The sequence below is a fragment of the Myotis daubentonii genome, chromosome 4, assembly GCF_963259705.1.
Source record: "Myotis daubentonii chromosome 4, mMyoDau2.1, whole genome shotgun sequence".
Taxonomy (NCBI): domain Eukaryota; kingdom Metazoa; phylum Chordata; class Mammalia; order Chiroptera; family Vespertilionidae; genus Myotis; species Myotis daubentonii.
The window spans coordinates 63,563,587-63,582,426 of NC_081843.1; the positions used below are offsets into that span (position 1 = coordinate 63,563,587).

At 36.8% G+C, this 18,840-nt stretch overlaps 1 protein-coding gene across 7 annotated transcripts in view; it reads left to right on the forward strand.

Moving 5' to 3' along the window:
• Positions 1-18,840, forward strand: part of ARB2A (ARB2 cotranscriptional regulator A) — a 381,447-nt gene that overhangs the window by 311,634 nt on the left and 50,973 nt on the right. Inside the window, exon 11 of one of the 7 annotated variants that reach the window (XM_059694108.1) lies at positions 14,596-15,337. The exons of the other annotated variants lie outside the window; for them this stretch is intronic. Coding sequence (XP_059550091.1) covers positions 14,596-14,681 — 86 coding nt within the window. The 3' untranslated portion in view covers positions 14,682-15,337. Of the gene's footprint in view, positions 1-14,595; positions 15,338-18,840 lie in introns of those variants that run through there. 7 annotated transcript variants of the gene reach the window in all.

Below are 18,840 nucleotides of genomic sequence, written 5' to 3' on the forward strand. Positions count from 1 at the left end.
ATAAAAATACATTTTTTAAAAATTAAGTAAGCTAAACAGTGGGGGAGTGGCTGGTCGGGGCTCATTGGTATATTTCAGATAAGGTTGTCAGGAAAGGTCTCTGAGAAGTTCCTTGGTTTACTGTTGGACCTTTGGGGGCTCAATCTCTTCATATATGAAACGAGAGCATTGCTAGGTGATTACTAAGTAGCTGCAAAATTGTGTGCTTTCTTTAAAGGATATATCTTTGGGTCAAATAACCTGTTGTATATAGAAGTTATGGTCTTTGTTGTCCATTGATCTCAGAATGTAATAAAAGTGTTCATCGATTCCCAAGGTTTAATTTCATTTTACATTTGAGGAATTTAAACTGAGAGTTAAATGCCTTTCCAAAGGTTGCATAATAGTAAAACAGGGATTAGAGCTCTCAATTCCTGCCATTCTCAGTCTGAAATTTCCACCTCACTATGTGATATAATAAGAAGTGGAATTGAAATGTCAGAGCAGTTCAAAGTAGATTAGAGATGTGTAAGCTATGATAGACTAAAATACTTACAAATAAGGGGTTGGATAAGTATGTCTCACTGCACTCATTTATGATAGACAAGTAAGCCATGTGATATGCTTTAAACCAGTAGAATAGCACCCCCCTCCAAGAAAATCTATAATTTTAATCAAAAGTTTGTTTCAGTCATTGAAATTCTGTTATTGCTGCTTACAAACATTAAAGTCAATCAAAACATCAGTAGCTTTACAAGATCAATATTTTTAATATGTTTGCATTGCAGTACTGCAGATTTTTGGCTAATGGATCGCACCCATATTGATTTCCATGGGAAATGTTAGTCTGATACTGAAATAATTTTTTAAAAAACACAGGGATTATTGGTGTAGAATTTTGAAGGAGATAGAAATATAAAAATTGGTTATTGACTAAATTGCTTGGGGTGAGTGAACCTTGGGCACTTGGAATAAACTTGGTAGCACTCATTCATTACTGAATACTACCTCAGTCCCTTAAACTGAAAATCAATCAATAACCTATTATAACAATGCAAATTGTGGTGAAATAACATATTAGGCATGTAAGAATCACATTTTATCAAAACATACGCATAAGCATATGTATGGGCGTATTGAAAACGTCTACTAAAACATAGTGATTGATTTTGACTTTGAAATTCCTGCTGAAGATAGTTTGAGTAGCATTTTTAAAGAGATAAACTGCTACAAAATAAGAGTAAAAAGAAGCATACAATTATTCTATGAACAATAATGAAAGTACAAACACTACAGCATGTCAAATGACAGATTCTGTTATTTTGATTCAGAGCAAAATTACAATTGTTACTCTGTTCTCAAAGCATTGCAGTAATGTATGCAAGCATTAGATTAGATACAAACACATTCCCCACAATAGGAATCTAATGCACATTACATTTTCTTGTTTTTCAGCCTTTCGTTAGGAGAGCCATATTTTCATTTAGAAAGTTTACTCTATATTTTCATTTGGTTACCATTATAAATTTATGAATTCTTTATCTCTCAGAGGCAATCTAGTGTTTTAGAACATTTTTGTAATGTCTCAATATAAATTCAGACCAGTATAATAGTGCTCAGAAATAGCAGTTACAAATTCTGTTGTGTATTTTTATTCATTTAACTTTAAAAACTGTTATTTATATATGATGGAAACATTTGCTTTGAGAGGGACATGGGATTAAGTTAAAAGATAGAACTGAAAATTAGTAATCACAACTGTTGAATTTCATTGCCATCCCTATGAGCCTGATCAATATTTTCCTTTGGTAATAAGTTGAACTCTCTTTATAAGTAGAAAATTCATCATGAATCCTTTCATTCTGTGAGGTGGTAACACTAATACAATCATATTTCTGTCCATTTCAATTTAGTGTTAATCTGATCACCATTTTTACCAAATTTCTTTCATTCTATTCTGACCTCTTTTTTACCTTTATCATTATAACTAGCATGACTCCCAAATCCAGTTGATCAAATCTTATTTCTTCCTATTCCAGTTGAAATTTTACCTAAATGTGACTTTTCTCAAACATTTTCTGTCTCCAGCATTAGAGAGGCTGTTAGGACATTTGTTTTGATGGATCAAACCTTCAGAATGAGTTAGGAGACGTGATGCTTCACTGTTCTATTACATACATTATACCTGAAAACAGCCAAGTTATACAGTACAGATATTTACTTGTAAGCTGTATAAATAGTCATATAGTCTTTGCTCAATCATTCATGGCTTTCTGCTATAGGTATTATTAGACAAGTACCCATGGTCTTAAAAATGATTAGATTCTAATTCCCTAGCCTGCTGTCTCCACATTTTCATATACAGTTGTTCTTCCAGTTGTTTGTCTTTCTAAGAATTCCAACTGGAATTTGTGCCACTTATCATTGTCAGAGAATGTTGTTTCTTCAACAGAGAGAATTTGTGCGATCCCCAGTTAGAATTTCCAGTTGTCTGGTCAGGGAGCTGTGCATGATGAAAATGGGAACTCATCAGCTCTTAGAAACCCAGCAGAGTGAATACTAGTTCTGCAAAGCTCCACAGCCCACTCCCCCACCCACACGTGCCTCTGCTCGGAGCCCATCTAGATTTGTCACCTAGAGCAGTCTGTACTCAAAATGGTTCCCTTCTGACAACTCCCCGGTAACCTGGACGAAAGCATATGATTTGTAATTTGGTCCAGAACACCCCTGGTGTTTTCACTGACTCTAAGAAAAGCCAAGCCACCGTCTCTCTGGGAAGGTAGTATTTGAGAGCAGAGCTGGGGCTCTAGAGGACACATTTTTAAATTTATTTATGGAATTTGAACATTTGACAAAATCTAGTAGAAAGCACTCAAATTGGAAAAAAGGCTGCTCTCCATTTGAGAATATCAGAAGACGCGGGAGAGGAATCCAAAGAGCGGCTCCTTGTGCAAACTTGTTACATTAATGGGTTAGTGAAAACCAGTGTCAGAAGTTCATACCACAGTATGAACAAGATGATTTGATTTTAATTTTTAAACAAACCAGACTTTCTGAATTCTAGGTCATGCTGATAAAAACTCATTCTAGAATCAAACTATTCAGATAGTCCACAACAAGCCTTACCTATAAGCAGCTGGAAAATACCCAGACGTCTTTATTTATTAACGAACTGTTACAGGCATGCTGCTCACAGAGTGTGTAAGATAGTGGTTAAGAGTAAGACTCGGGAACCATACTGCCTGAATTCATATCCTTTCTCTGCCACTTCCTATCTATGCGAGTTCGGTCAAGTTGCCCAACCACCCTGCACTTCTACTCTTTCCCATATAACCTGACAATGATAATGAGATATACCTTATAGGGTGTTGCAAGGATAAAATACAGGTGAAGCATTTGTTATTTGATTTTATATGCAATCCTTTCTTTCTATCCTGTCAGGAGCTGAAAGAAAATCCTTTAATCTTTGGTAGTTTTCTCTCTAAAACCCCATCTTCTGCAATCTGGGGGAGGTGTTTCTACCCTCTGTCCCCATGGCAGCCTCCACTACCCCTACCATCATACATAGTACTGTTAGTTCCACTAACCTAAGCTTCCTGAGGATGAAAACTGTCTATCTTTTCATCATTATTTCTTCAATGCCTAGCATATAGTTTGTACTTTACAAATAATTTCTAGATTAATGTTAACTAAAATATAAAAGAAGTAACCACAAATATTACAATATTCATTTATAGAGATTTGCTTTGACTAGTTATTGCCTGGGTTCCACAGGCACTGGCATGCAAGGAATGATTTCTTTCAACTCCTTTGCAATGGCTTCTGCCTAGAATGGTCTACCCTTCGATGTCCACGGGGCTCACTTCCTCATTTCCTTCAGATCTGTATTCACCTGTCACCTTCTCAGTGATTCCTATCCCAACTACCTCATTGTAATTGCATCCTTGCCTCTTCTTTGTTCTGTTGTGTTTTTCTGTAGCATTTATGACAGACCAACCCTCTATGTATTTGAGAGATTTGTTATGTTTATGACTTGTTGTTGGCCTCCCCTGCCCACCACTGAACTATAAGCTTTGTTGGTTTTGCTCAGCTATAACTCCAGCATCTGGAACAGTGCCTGGCACAGAGTAGACAGGCATTTTAGAAATGTCTGGTGAATTAATTAATAAATTCAGTGCATTGGGGCTGCCAATTTGGAAATAAGTGAAAGCAAAATTATGATTCAAGGAAAATCAACAAAATTAGAAACGAGAAACCTTGAGTTCCATCTTGAGAGCAGTCAGTGCATGGTTTTTGACTGTGCCAAGTATACAAACTTCACCTCCCTCAGCCTCCAAATTCTGAAAATCACCTTTACCAAAGTACCCCTCAAGGGTCACTCAGGAATATATTTCAAGCTTCTTATATGAAGTAATATATCCCTGAGATTATGTCTTTAATATGGGATCTCATTGCTCAAGGTATTTTTAATGGTTAATCCCTGAAGCAAACTGCTTCTTTGCATGTATGAATATGAACTTCCCTTAGAATATGAATACAGAATCTCTGCAAGGTTTTAATTAAGAATAATTAAAATAGTATCTGTATTAAGATTTGTTTTAGTCTACCAGCTTAGTAGGGGTTTTATTTCAATAAAAGTTTTTTGGTTTTTTTACATGTTGCAGCATAAAATTCTGCATTGAGCCAGTATTAGCAGGAAAAATGTGGTGTGCTGGAGGGGTAAGAAACAATGTGACTTATAAATTAATTCCCTGTGTTGTTTTTGTTAAAATTTGTTTTCATTAAGGTTAAACTTTCACTTGGATGGTTAATTATTTGAATTCATTATGCAGGCATCACAAAAACACAAATTGAACAAGTTAATTCTATAGGAAGTAGAAAGGAGTTGTAGTTGTATATGAGGAAACGTATTTAAAAATACATAGGCTCAGAGTCATATGTGAGCTGAGATTTTCATTTAGCTTGCTATTTGTAGGATTATTTAGCTATTTAAATTGTATACACACACACACACACACACACACACACACACACACACACACATATATATATAAAGGCTAATATGCTAAGTGTCCATCCGGGTAATGATAGAACGTAGCAACGTCCGTCTTCCTCTCCCTAGCGACTAGCCTCCTGGAGTTTCTTCAGCCCAGGAACACGACTTGCTTTATAGCCAGGTGGAAACATTTTACACTTTAACCAAATGTCTATGAAGCGTTTTCCCATGCCTCATCTCATTTGATCCTCGCAGAATTCCTAGAGTTAGGTAGATAGGAGACTCAGTGGAATCCTATTTTCTTTTCATTAGCCGGAAAATGGAGATTTAGAAAGCTTAGAAACTTGACCTGACTGAAAAGAAGTAAGAAATGGTGGACCTTGGAAATGACTTCAAGATTTCTCACTGCACAGAATATAATCAAATACTGCTGCAGTTAAATATTTCATCTTTGTTCTCCCTGCGTGATCTACAAAAATATTCTGCTTTGTGTTGACATTTACTGCTGTGTTGCTGACAGTTACCTGAAAGAAGTTGGTGTGCTTCACTGGGCTGGAAAAAGTTTAGCTAAGTCAGAAAGCAGGTCTGATTAAGCAAGTTTATACTATATCTATAAAAGGCTAAGTTGACTTGCGCATGCACGATACATATAAAGCTCTCGCTGGTGCCAATCGCACATGTGTGTTTCCATCTATCATTGTCAGTCGTGAATTTGGTTCACACTTCTATTATAGAGAAAGGGTGAATAACAATATTAAAATATTCTAATTAATTTCCTTTTAATGTGTACAAATTTGTGCACCAGGCCACTAGTGGTATATAAAATGATTTGAGTATGCTTGGGTTAATAAGAAGGAAAGTTTTATTATTTAAAGTATTATAAATAGTAGTACATATGTCTCCTTTTCCCCCTATTGACCTGCCCCAGGCCTCCCCCAACCCCTGGCACACATCCTCACCCCCCTAGTGTTTGTGTCCATTGGTTATGCTTATATGCATGCATACAAGTCCTTTGCTTGATCTCTTACCCCATACCTCAACCCTCCCCTGCTTTCCCACTGAAGTTTGATAGTCTGTTTGATGCTATTTTGTCTCTGTATCTATTTTTGTTCATCATTTTATGATGTTCTTTATATTCCACAAATGAGTGAGATCATGTGATATTTATATTTCTCTGGCTGGCTTATTTCACTTAGCATAGTGCTCTCCAGTTCCATCCATGCTCTTGCAAATGGTAAGAATTCCTTCTTTTTTACAGCATTGTAGTATTCTATTGTGTAGATGTACCACAGTTTTCTAATCCACTCATCTGCTGATGGGCACTTTGGCTATTGTAAATTGTGCTGCTATGAACATGGGGCTGCATATATCCTTTTTGATTGGTGTTTCTGTATTCTTGGGATATATTCTTAGAAGTGGGATTACTGGGTCAAATAGAAGTTCCAGTCTTCATTCCCACCAGCAGTGCAAGAGAGTTCCCTTTTCTCCGCCTCCTCACCAGCACTTGTTGTTTGTTGATTTGTTGGTGATACCCATTCTGGCAGGTGTGAGATGGTACATCATTGTTGTTTTGATTTGTATCTCTCGGAATATTAGTGACTCTGAGTATGCTTTCATATGTCTCTTGGCCTTCTGTATGTCCTCTTTCGAAAAGTATCTATTTAGGTCCTTTTCCCATTTTTTGATTGGATTGTTTATCTTCCTTTTGTTAAGTTGTATGAGTTGCCTATAAATGTTGGAGATTAAACCGTTATCGGAGATAACATTGGCAAATATGTTCTCCCATTCCGTGGGTTTTCTTGTTGTTTTGTTGATGATTTCTTTTGCTGTGCAGAAGCTTTTTATTTTGGTGTAGTCTCATTTATTTATTTTCTTCTTAGTTTCTATTGCCCTAGGACAGGGGTGGGCAACCCCTGGCACGCGTGCCAAACATGGCATGCCAGTAACTTCTGCTGGCACGCAAAACCCTCTCTTATAATCTTCCATTTACAATTTTTTTCTTAATATTGACTTTTTTATTTTTCAGGTAACTTCAGTGTAGGTGCATCTTAGATAAATAAATAATTTTACATAACAAGTTATCTTAAAGACCATAGACGTGGATTGACGAGAGAGGGGAAGAGCAATTTCTATGCCTCTGCCTTAACTCTCCCTGCCTTCCTAGATCCGACCAGTGTTTTGGTTTCATCCACATACACTTGTGAATCTTTGTTCTCAGTGATGAATTTTGTTAAGTCTTGTAATAGGAGTAGCCTGACGGATGAAAGTAGTAGCTCGTGCATATCTCTGAAGGTCACGAAATATAAACCTGATGTAAAATCTCTGTCATCAGTGATGCAACAGCAAAAGTCCCACTGATAATATCAAACGGAGTCATAAAGGTTTCTGTCGGACTATCAGTGTAGATGTATACATTAAAAAATAAATGTATTTTTCATCATCATATACTGTGTTTTTGTCGCTCGAATGAATTTTATTATTTCTTCAAGGTTCTTCACATACGTGCACCTTAAGAGATATCAAGTAGGCGTAACATGTTCTCAAATAATTAGGGTTGGCATGCAGAGGAATTTTGAGTCAGAGATTTTTCTGGTTTTGGCATGCACTCACAAAAAAGTTGTGTACCCCTGCCCTAGGAGCTATATCGGTAAAGATACTGCTACGACAAATGTCTGCTATTTTGCTGCGTATGGCTTCTTCTAAGATTTATATGATTTCCTGTCTTACATTTAAGTCCTTTATCCACTTTGAGTTTATTTTTGTGAATGGTGTAAATTGGTGGTCTAGTTTCTTTTTTTTCCCCCCGCATGTATCTGTCCAATTTTCCCCACACCATTTATTGAGAAAACTATCTTGACTCCATTGTGTGCTCTTGCCTCCTTTGTCAAATATTAATTGAGCATAATGGCTTGGGTCTATTTCTGGGTTCTCTGTTTGGTTCCATTAGTCTATATGTCTGTTCTTGTGCCAATACCAGGCAGTTTTGAGAACAGTGGCTTCGTTAATATAGCTTGATATCTAGTATTGTGATCCCTCCAACTTTGTTCTTCTTTCTCAGGATTGCTGCAGCTATTTTGGGTCTTTTTTTATTCCAGGTAAATTTTTGGAGAGTTTGTTCTAGGTCTGTGAAATATTCTGTTAGTATCTTAATGGGGATTGCATTGAATCTATAGATTGCTTTGGGTAGTATGGACATTATAATGATGTTGATTCTACCAATCCATGAACATGGTATATTCTTCCAGTTGTTTATGTCTTCCTCTATCTCTTTTTTCAGTGTCCAGTAATTTTCTGAGTACAGGTTCTTTACCTCTTTGGTTAAATTTATTCCTAGGTATCTTAATATTTTTGTTGCAATGGTAAATGGGATTGTTTTTTTAACTTCTCATTCTGTGAGTTCATTATTGGTGTATATAAAAAAAGCCATAGATTTCTGGATGTTGATTTTGTATCCTTCTACATTGCTGAGTTCATTTATTAATTCTAGTAATTTTTTGAGGGAGTCTTTAGGGTTTTCTCTGTACTATATCACACCAACAGAGAGCAGGTCCCTTCCATTCTCTTTCTCTGCCATCGCCTAATATTATCATCTTCATGGTCTCAGCTGGGGTTACAGGTTCATCAGTGTTCTGGATCACAGGAAGGGAAAGATACGAACATGGAGGAGTCACACCCACTTTTTTCAAGGCACAAATCAATTTTACACTTGCTAGCATTGGAAAGGACTTCGTCATATGGCCACACCTAACTGCAGCAAATGCTGGGAAATGTAATGTGTCAGGCATCCGTGTTATGATTATTTTAGCAAAGGTTTTCATTAACAGTTACCAGTCTCCACAACAGTATGTAAATAAATCATTACAAAGAATGTGATCAGTGTTTCACTGGAAAAATATGCAAAGTGCTATGAATGCACAGTTGGGAGTCACTAGCTTAGCTTGAGTGTTTAGGGAGGATTTTCACAGGAAGTAAAATTTGATCTATTTCCAGAAGTAATGACTAGAGAAAAATAGGGCATTGTACCCAGAAAAATAAGATCATAGGCCCAGACACAGGATACAGAATAGGTTCAGAGAATGGCAGAAGTTTAGTATGGCTAAGCAGAAGAGCTCATAGATGAGTTAGAGGAAATGAGGCCCATAAGATAGAGGAGGTTCTGCTGAGGAGTCTTGGACTTTATCATCTAGGGATATGGGGAGCCATCAGAAGTTTCTAAGGTTGACACTAGCATGATCAAATTGGTGGTAGTAGCGTGAGTATAGACTGGAAGAGAAGAGATTAAACAAAAAAGAGACCAGTTAGGAGTATGTTATAGGGGGGACATGATGAGAATTAAATCAGTGATTATCACAAACATGAGAGAACAAGGAATAAATATCTAGGCCATAGAGGTTATGACTTAATTGCTGCTTAAATAGAAAGGTTGAGAAAGAGAGATGAGTAATTCCTACTTTTGCAAGGTGATCATTGGTGATGCCATTAACCATTACAAGCCAAGAAGAAAAAATAAGTTTCCTAGGGCAAGATTTTTAATTTATTTTTGGACATAAAGAATTGTGGGTACCTACTAGATACCACATTTCTGACCCATTTTTGCAGGGCTTGAGAGGAGAGAGAGAGAGAGAGAGAGAGAGAGAGAGAGAGAGAGAGAGAAGGGAGGATGCCTGGCTGGTGTGGCTCAGTTGGTTGGGCATCATTCCATGTACCAAGAGGCCGCCGGTTCAATTCCCAGTCAGGGCACATGCCTGGGTTGTGGAATTGATCCCAGTAGAGGGTGTGCAGGAGATAGCCAATCGATGTTTCTTATCAACATTTCTCTCTCTCCCTCTCCCTTCCTTTCTCTCTCTCTCTGAAAAAAAAATCCATAAAAACATTTTTTAAAAATAGAAAAGAGAAGAGGGGAAATCTAAGGACTGGCTTAGATAAATATCTTTAACTTTTAATTATGTGAGCAGACTTCTGGGAGAATGTGTCTTAGCAATAAGGGGAAACAGTCGGCCTACTCTGGTCAGTGACACCTAGACTTTTAATGATTTGTCACCCCTTTTATATTGCCAGCGTGACTCACGCAGTGCCTTGGGTTTTGACACAATACTCATTCACTTAGGTTCAGCCACTCCTCACCTGCCACGTGCCATACTAGATGCTACAGTTCTGTACCAGGTGCTAAGGAGACAACTCTAAAATGAAAAAACAGTCACTGCTCTCAAATAGCTAAGACCTGAAAAATATAAAAGTTAGCCATTTCCCATTGATGAGAGTGGAATTGCATATGGGGGAAGGGTGCAGAAATGGTTTTCCAGGTTCCAGACAAAGGCAGGAGAACACTTTGTACATTTTAGGACCAAAGAAAGTCCAATGTTGCTGGGGGGGGCAGCATGGTTATAGGGTAGTATAACAGGAGCCAGATCATAGAGATCCTTCCCAACCTTGTGAAAGAACTTGGGAGAAGGATCCTAAGGAAGGGAATATAATATGATATATAACTTTGATAAGGGGGATGGATGTATTGGAGGAGGCTGGGGTAACTTGGCTGCGGCAGTGGAAATGGAGAAAATACTTTGTGAACATTCATCAATCCCTGAATTGATGAGTGATGGAATGAAAAGCATCTAAGGCTGTACCAAGTTCTTGGTTTAGACAGTCTTTTTGACATTCTTTCATTAACAGAGAAAATGAAGATGAGAAGAGAATCCTGTTTGTGAGGGAATGATGAGTTCAGTTTTGACATGCTGTGTTTGCAGTGCCTACAAGACTTCCATGTAGAAATGAACAGTAAGCTATTGGATATATAGACCGAAGCTCAAGAGATAGAGATTTGCAAGTAATAGAACTAATGAAGTCAACCCTAGGAGGACATATTCAGTGAGGTCCATAAGGAGCTGCAAAGAAGGAGCCATCTGAAAACTAAGCATCAAATCAGAGGAAAGAAATCCAAACGGAAGAGAATGCTCTGAGCCAGAGGGTTGGTCGGCAGTGTCAAATGCTATGAACGGTCTAAAGCAGCGGTTCTCAACCTGTGGGTCGCGACCCCTTTGGCGGTCAAACGACCCTTTCACAGGAGTTGCCTAAGACCATCCTGCATATCAGATATTTACATTACGATTCATAACAGTAGCAACATTACAGTTATGAAATAGCAACGAAAATAATTTTATGGTTGGGTCACAACATGAGGAACTGTATTTAAAGGGCCAGAAGGTTGAGAACCACTGGAAAGAATACTAGAAAAGTAAAAGCATTATTAATTATTGTAATCATTGCTAGTCCACAAAGAAGTCTCAATTCTATGTTTATTTGATAAGCAGGAAGGTTGAACATATTGTTATATATAATTATTGCCCATTTAGATCTGTTTTTATAAATTACCAGGTCTTTTTTTAATTGAATCTTTTTCATTTCCTTGTTGATTTGTGCGAGTCCTTTATACATGGTGGCTAGCAATCCTGTTATATGTGGTATATTTTTGCCCAGTTTGCCTTTTATCTTTTTGTTTTACATATGGAGTGTTTTTCTTCTTACAGAACATTTTAATTTGTATGGAACAGAAAATGTCAATCATTTTTTTCTGTAGCTTTAGGTCTTTTTGTGTATGTGTGCCTTAAGTCTCACTCCACAGTTATACACAAATTCCCTTTTCTTTTCGTGTTTTTATGATTTTCTTAACCTTTAAATCATAGCATATGGAGAGTTATCTATGATTACATAATGCAACGGCTGAGTAGTGCTGAAGACCCAGTTGTGGTTGATGACTTGTTTATTAGGACAATAATCTGTTAGCCAAAGAGAAGGCAGTCAGTTGGGTTCCTCGAACTTTGGGGTTTTCAAGTCAAGCACATTTAATGGACAGTGGGACAAGGCAGTTTAGGAAAACATTGAAATGTTGGACCATGGACTCTAAGCAGTTAAGGAGGGAAGTGAAAACAGAAAAAGGCTAGTAGGGAAAAGGAGAATGAATGGACTAGAAGTCTTACAAGATTTTTTTTAAGGTTGGAAAAGGGAGTTATTTGAATAATGTGATTACAAAGATAGGAGGTTGTGGTCATATTGGGGGAATGTCTAAATTTATTATTTCAGAAGAGTGCTGCAGTGACCTGAGGTAAACATTAAATGTGGGTAACTGAAGTGGAGCGGGAGGTCATTGATGATCGAGGAATGGAGAGGTTAGAGTATTGGATAGATTATTCATGTGTATGTTGGAATCCCCAAGGTTATAGTTGGTCTTGGATAAAGAAAAACATCCTTTGAGCCCTGGCTGGGTGGCTCAGTTGGTTGGGCATCCTCCTATACACCAAAAGGTTTCAGTTTTGATCCCCAGTCAGGGCACATAAAGGAGGCAACCCATCAATGTTTCTCTTTCATAACAATGATTCATATTTCTCTCCCTCTTCCTCTCCCTTTTCCTCTCCCTATCCCTCTCCCTCTCTTTCTCTCTCTCCTATTCTCTCTCTCTCTCTCTCTCTCTCTCTCTCTCTCTCTCTCTCTCTCCCTCTCCCTCTCCCTCTCTCTCTCTCCCCCTCTCTCCCTCCCTCCCTCTCCCCCATCTCACCCCTTCCTCTCTCTAAAAATCAGTGGAGACATATCCTGGGGTGAGGATCAAAGAAAAAACATCTTTTAACCATCTGGGTCTTCTCTCACCATGCCTTTGGCAATCTTCATTTATTTTTAGGTGACCCATTCCACAGTTGCTAAGAAAACAGTAGCAAACTCAGAATCAGAACTACCTACCCTGTTGCTTCTGCAGAAGTATTCAGGTTTGGGCTTTTTTCTTTTTATTATTGATTTGAGAGGGCAGGGAGGGGAGAGATCTGCTGTTTCACCCATTTATGCATTCATTCATTGATTCTTATATGTGCCCTGACCAGAGATCAAACCCACAACCTTGGCAAATGGGGACGACGCTATAACCAACTGAGCCACCAGCCAGAGCAAGTTGGGCTTATTTTGTACATGAAAAAAACTCACAATGTATGTAAAGCACTTAGCTCAGTGCCTAACACATATTAGTAGTCAATTTATTAGAGCAATTCTTATGATGTTAGAGAGAGATGATTTATGTTTTAAATTGTTGTGTGGTTAGTACTCCTTTCAAGTTTAAGATTTGGAATTTCAGCAACCTTGGTCCTGCCTCAGTGTGAGTTTGTTTCTGGAATCTCCAGGAAATTTGGATATGCATGTGAGAAGCAAATAGAGCCCCATATTCAAGCCCTGGGAACGAAGGAAAATAGAAACTAGAAGGAAATTTTTAGATTTTAGATTTTAGATAGAAGAATGAATAGTGGTTGGTTTTCTTTCCTCTGACCATGACACATGTGAAGTCCTGAGCCCTTGCTCCCTGAGAGGTCAGAAGTAAATCCTAGGTGAGGCCCAGGATCTGTTAGTCTGCAGTGTCTATGCTAATATTTGAGAATTACTGACTTTGGTGTTTAGGACCAGCAGTTCTTTTTTCCATTCTATTTGTGGGAAGCAGTGTGATGAAGAAGATAAGGGTTTATGGATATTACTTTTTTTTTTCAAGCTATGTTTTCAATCTGGAAAATACAGTAAAAACAAAACAATTGCACAAAGAATGTACCCAGTTAAAATAATTATTCACTATTCATCTTGCCTTAATAAATACTAAATTCTTTGCTGCTAAAGTTCATATTTATTTTATAAATTAAAAAAATTAATATGACTTAACTATAAAAAGGCTACTTTATAATCTGATAGTGCCTTTCTCTTTTTCTCATTTTTCTCTTTTTTTAAATCCTCACCTGAGGATATTTTTCCATTGATTTTTTTAGAGAGAGGGAAAGACAGAGAGAAATATTGATGTGAGCGAGCACATCAATTGGTTGCCTCCTTCATGCATCCCTACTGGGGTACCTGCGCTTGACTGGAATTGAACCTGGGATCCTTCGGTCTGCAGGCTGACCCTCTACCCACTGACCCAAACCGGCTAGGGCGAATAGTGCCTTTCCATAGTGAAGGGAATTCAAAATGAATTAGAATATTTATCAGTATCATTTAATATAGGGCATTTCTGATGAGAAATACAATGATTTTAAGATCTAAAATGATCTTGTCAGTGACAAAATAAATATTTCAAACTCATACAACCTGAGATTGATTTTTGTTGTCCACTCACAATGAGGCAATTTACAGAATATAACTCTAGTTGCTGTTTACACAATTTTTACTGCAGTTTTAAGTTAGCAACTGTAGAAGTAATAATTCTCACTATGATGCTTCAATGTATAGCAACTTTGCAAGAAATATAAATGCTGCAAACTGGATTTGTTAAGATAATGTAGTTATAAGAGTTCTAACATTTACCCATTTTATAATCTATGTTCACTTGTTTTCAAAGTTTACCCTATGTGACTTGGTTACTAAATAGGGATTTTTTTTCATTTATATAATTTTAATATAAATGATACAAACCTCTTTGCTAGGCACTACCAAAAGTTCACAACAAAAATAAAAATAAAAAACACCTATTCTCCAAGGACTAGGGAATGACTAGGACTTGTGACCAGATCTCCAAACAGTAGGTTCAAGGAAGAGAAATTCAGTCACATAATTTTAGAGTGATGTGTGTGTTTTTTAACTGCCATTTTTCTGAACCTTGCCTACAGGTATCCTGAGAGCAGTCAACCCTATTTGTGTATGCAGACAGTTGCACTTTGATGATTCATTTCTTCACTTAACAACTATTTACTGAGCATATGCTACATTCTTGGAACAGGGATGAATGGCAAATGAGACAAATGAAGATGATGTTGATGATGATAATACTAAGTGTACTGGTTAATAATGCAGATTTTGTAATCAAAGAAAACACGATAATTTCAAGAGAAACATCAAAAGTGCTTTATTCAAAGTAATGTCTATCGCTAGCTACACATTTCCCCCATCTTTCAGGTAATAGAACGTCCCAATAGAACTTTTCTTGTTTTGAGGCAAACCATTCAGAGACCCAATTTTCCACTTCTTCGTACGTTTTGAAGTGCTGCTCAGAAAGTGCGTGTGCCATCGATCAGAACAACTGGTAATCTGAAGGAGCAAGGTCTGGTGAATACAGCGGGTGGGTTAATACTCACAGGCAAGATCTTTTAACGTGTCTTTAACTGGTTTTGAAGTGTGTGATGGTGCGTCATCATGAAGCAAAATTACTTTGCCATGTCTTCCGGCACACTCTGGTCATTTCACGATCAAAGCGTGGTTCAAATTGATTATTTGTTGTCAGTAGCAATCAGTATTAACAGTTTCACCTGGTTTTAGAATGTCATTACAAACCACACCTTCCTGATCCCACCAAATGCAGAGCGTTGTCTTCTTTCCAAAGCGATTTGGCCTTGCAGTCGATGTTGATGGTTGACCTGGATCAACCCATCATTTTGTACATTTGGGATTCTCAAAATAAATCCACTTTTCATCACTAGTCACAATTTGATGCAAAAAAAGACTTTCTTTTATTATTATTATTATTATTATTATTATTATTAGTTAAGGTATTACAAATGTGTCCTCATCCCCCCCATTAACCCCCAAAAAAGACTTTCTTTCATGCCCTTGAAGCAACATTTTACTGATGACTTTCCGGTTTTCCATTTGTCATTCGTTCAGTTTCCTTCCTCTAACATCTTTCCCATTGTTTGTAAACGATCGGAAATGGTTTGCTGAGCAACGTTTAATCTTTCCGCAAGTTGTTTTTGAGTTTGACACGCATCTTCATCCAATAATGCTTATAATTGTTGGTCTTCAAACTTTTTTGGTTGACCTGGATGTTCTTTGTCTTTCACATCGAAATAATCACTTTTACAGTGTTTAAACCAGCATTCACAAGTATCTTGAGCCAAAGTATACGATAACTTTCAGCAGCACTTTTCTTCAAAATAAAGTAATTAATTAAAACTTCCCGCAAATGCTCTTTTTTTGGCACAAAATTCAACATTTTTAAGCATAAAAATACCTATGATGTTAACACCTTCAGCAAGTTTTGAAGCTTGCTGTCAATACAACAAAGTAGCATACATATCAAATCACATATATATCAACATATGTGTAACTCCATCTATTGAAAAAAATCCGCATTATTAACCAGTATACCTAGTAGTGGCTCCCTATGGGCAAGTATTTATGTGGATTAATCCTCACAATAACTATATGATGCAGATTTTATTACTATTCCATTTCACAGGTGAAGAAATAGATTTAGACAGGTCACACAGCTATAAAAATCTAAATCCAAGGGCCATGATTTTTGTTGTTGTTGTTGTTAACCCTTACCCTAGGATATTTTTTCCATTGATTTTTTTTTTTCTTTTAAGAGAGAGTGGAAGGGAGGAGGACAGAGAGAGAAACATTGATGTGAGAAAGACACATCAATTGGTTGCCTTCTGCACATCCCCTGGCTGAGGCCAGGGATACAGCCTGCAACTAAGTTTGTGTTCTTGACTAGAATCGAACCCATGACCCTTCAATCCACAGGCTGACACTCTAACCACTGAGCCAAATCAGCTAGGGTTCCAAGGGCCAGATTTTTAACTCAAAAACTGTGTAGTATATTCTTTTTTTCACATAGAGCATATATTCTAGAAATTTATTTACTTACAAATATTTATTGAGTACCTAGCATGTGTCGGTAGAGTCCTAGGCCCTCGAGTAAAGTGTTGAATAGATCAACAGTGTCATTGCTGTCATAGCTCATATCTTCCCATTCCTCTAACAAGGAATAATAAAAGGAAAAGAGTACACACATACTAATGCCAGTAATAAGCATAATTAATTATATTCATAAGAGTTATAAAACTTAAATATAACACAATGTGTAAAAAATTAATACTGCATATTCAGACATTCAGGAAGGGCAATGTTATTTTTATACTTTAAAAAGTTAATTTTCACATGTGATTAAAAATGTGTATCTTACTTTTAAAAGAAACCTTTTTACTTAATCAAAACTTCAATTCAAGAGCTATTTCTTTCAGTTACTAAAATGAGAAAATTAATATCTAAAAATAAGAACTTTTCATGAGGTAGAAAGTCACTATGGCTTTATGTCATTTGAGGTTATATTTACCAAAATTTCAGAATAATTGATGATTGCAGTGACAAATTTTATGGTGCAACAGTCACTTTTTCACGGGTCAAGACCAAATCATTTATGAAGCTCCCAAAGAAAGATACACCATAGTCTAAAATTAAGAAACTGTTAAATATTCTGCAATTACATTAAATTAATTTATTAATTACAATAGATGACCTTTTAAAATATGTTACTGGATCACCTTTTTTATTTAAAATTTCTTCATTGGGGTAGAAATCTCTTTTGAAACAAACGTCCTTTATGTGTAAAAATCTGGTGCTATTTAAAAGTACTTAAGAAAACATTGAATAGTAGTGTTTTAATATTTAACAAATATTTCTATTATAGTATACATGTAGGATATGTCAACAAAGTTGAAAACTCTTGCCTGAGCAGTCACCATTTGACATTTGGAAATATTGGTTAATATTTCTCTAAATCACTATGTATCTAGTTTGGGTTCTTTTCTTTTCTCTGGTTTTTATTTTTTCACTAATAGTCTCACCATTACCATCACAAAATATCAGATATAAGCATATCTCAGAGGAAATGCAAGTTTGGTTCCACACCACAGCAATAAAGCAAATATTACAATAAAGTGACTTATCATCTTTTTGCTTGTGGAAGGTCTTGCTTCAATTTGTAAAAATTGCAAGTGCAATAAAGCAAGGTGTGTCTATACAAAAGAATGTGGTCATCTGGCATGCAGGCCTTGTGTCTGACCTCAGAGAGCTTACTAATGCAGCCAAAAGAGGCATAATATACACATAAAACAGCAATACCAATATAAAGAGATTATAACAATTTTATAAAAAATGGTTCAGGTAACAAATCAGAGATTGTATACTATTTTGTTTATTGAGACAATAGAGTCTGAACTGAATTTTGTCACAGAAGTCATCAGTATTTTGTGGATACAGGAAAGCATTCTAGGGAAAGAAAAGTAGTGAGATCCAAGACAGAAAGAGCTTGGTCAGTTCAGTGACATTGGCTGGAGTTTAAGGATGTTGTGAGAGATAACTTTGAAGAGGGATATGCAGGCAGCATCTAGAGCAGTGGTTCTCATCTCAACCTTCCTAATGCCGTGACCCTTTAATACAGTTCCTCATGTTGTGGTGACCCCCCAACCATAAAATTATTTTCGTTGCTATTACATAACTGTAATTTTGCTACTGTTATGAATCATCATGTAAATATCTGATATGCAGGATGTATTTTCATTGTTACAAATTGAACATAATTAAAGCATAGTGATTAATCACAAAAACAATATGTAATTATATATGTGTTTTCTGATGGTCTTAGGCGACCCCTGTGAAAGGGACGACCCCCAAAGGGGTCGCGACCCACAGGTTGAGAACCGCTGATCTAGAGGATCTGCAGAATTCGAAATTTATAGGCCACAAAGTCTCACTCAAAGTTTCTGAACAGAGAAACTTGATGAGAGCAACATTCTAGGAGGATGAACTAGTCAGTGCGTGTGTAGGATCGGTTGTTGTAGCCCAGTTGAGGGAATACTACAGTTGTCTGGAGCATTGTTACCCAAAATGTGCTCCTTGGAATACTAATTCTGAGATAAATAGTAATAAAAGCTCCTTTTTTAGGGATTTCTTTTTCTTTTTTCTTTTTCTTTTTTTTAATATATTTTATTGATTTTTTACAGAGAGGAAGGGAGAGAGATAGAGAGTTAGAAACATCGATGAGAGAAACATCGATCAGCTGCCTCCTGCACATCTCCCACTGGGGATGTGCCCGCAACCAAGATACATGCCCTTGACCAGAATCGAACCTG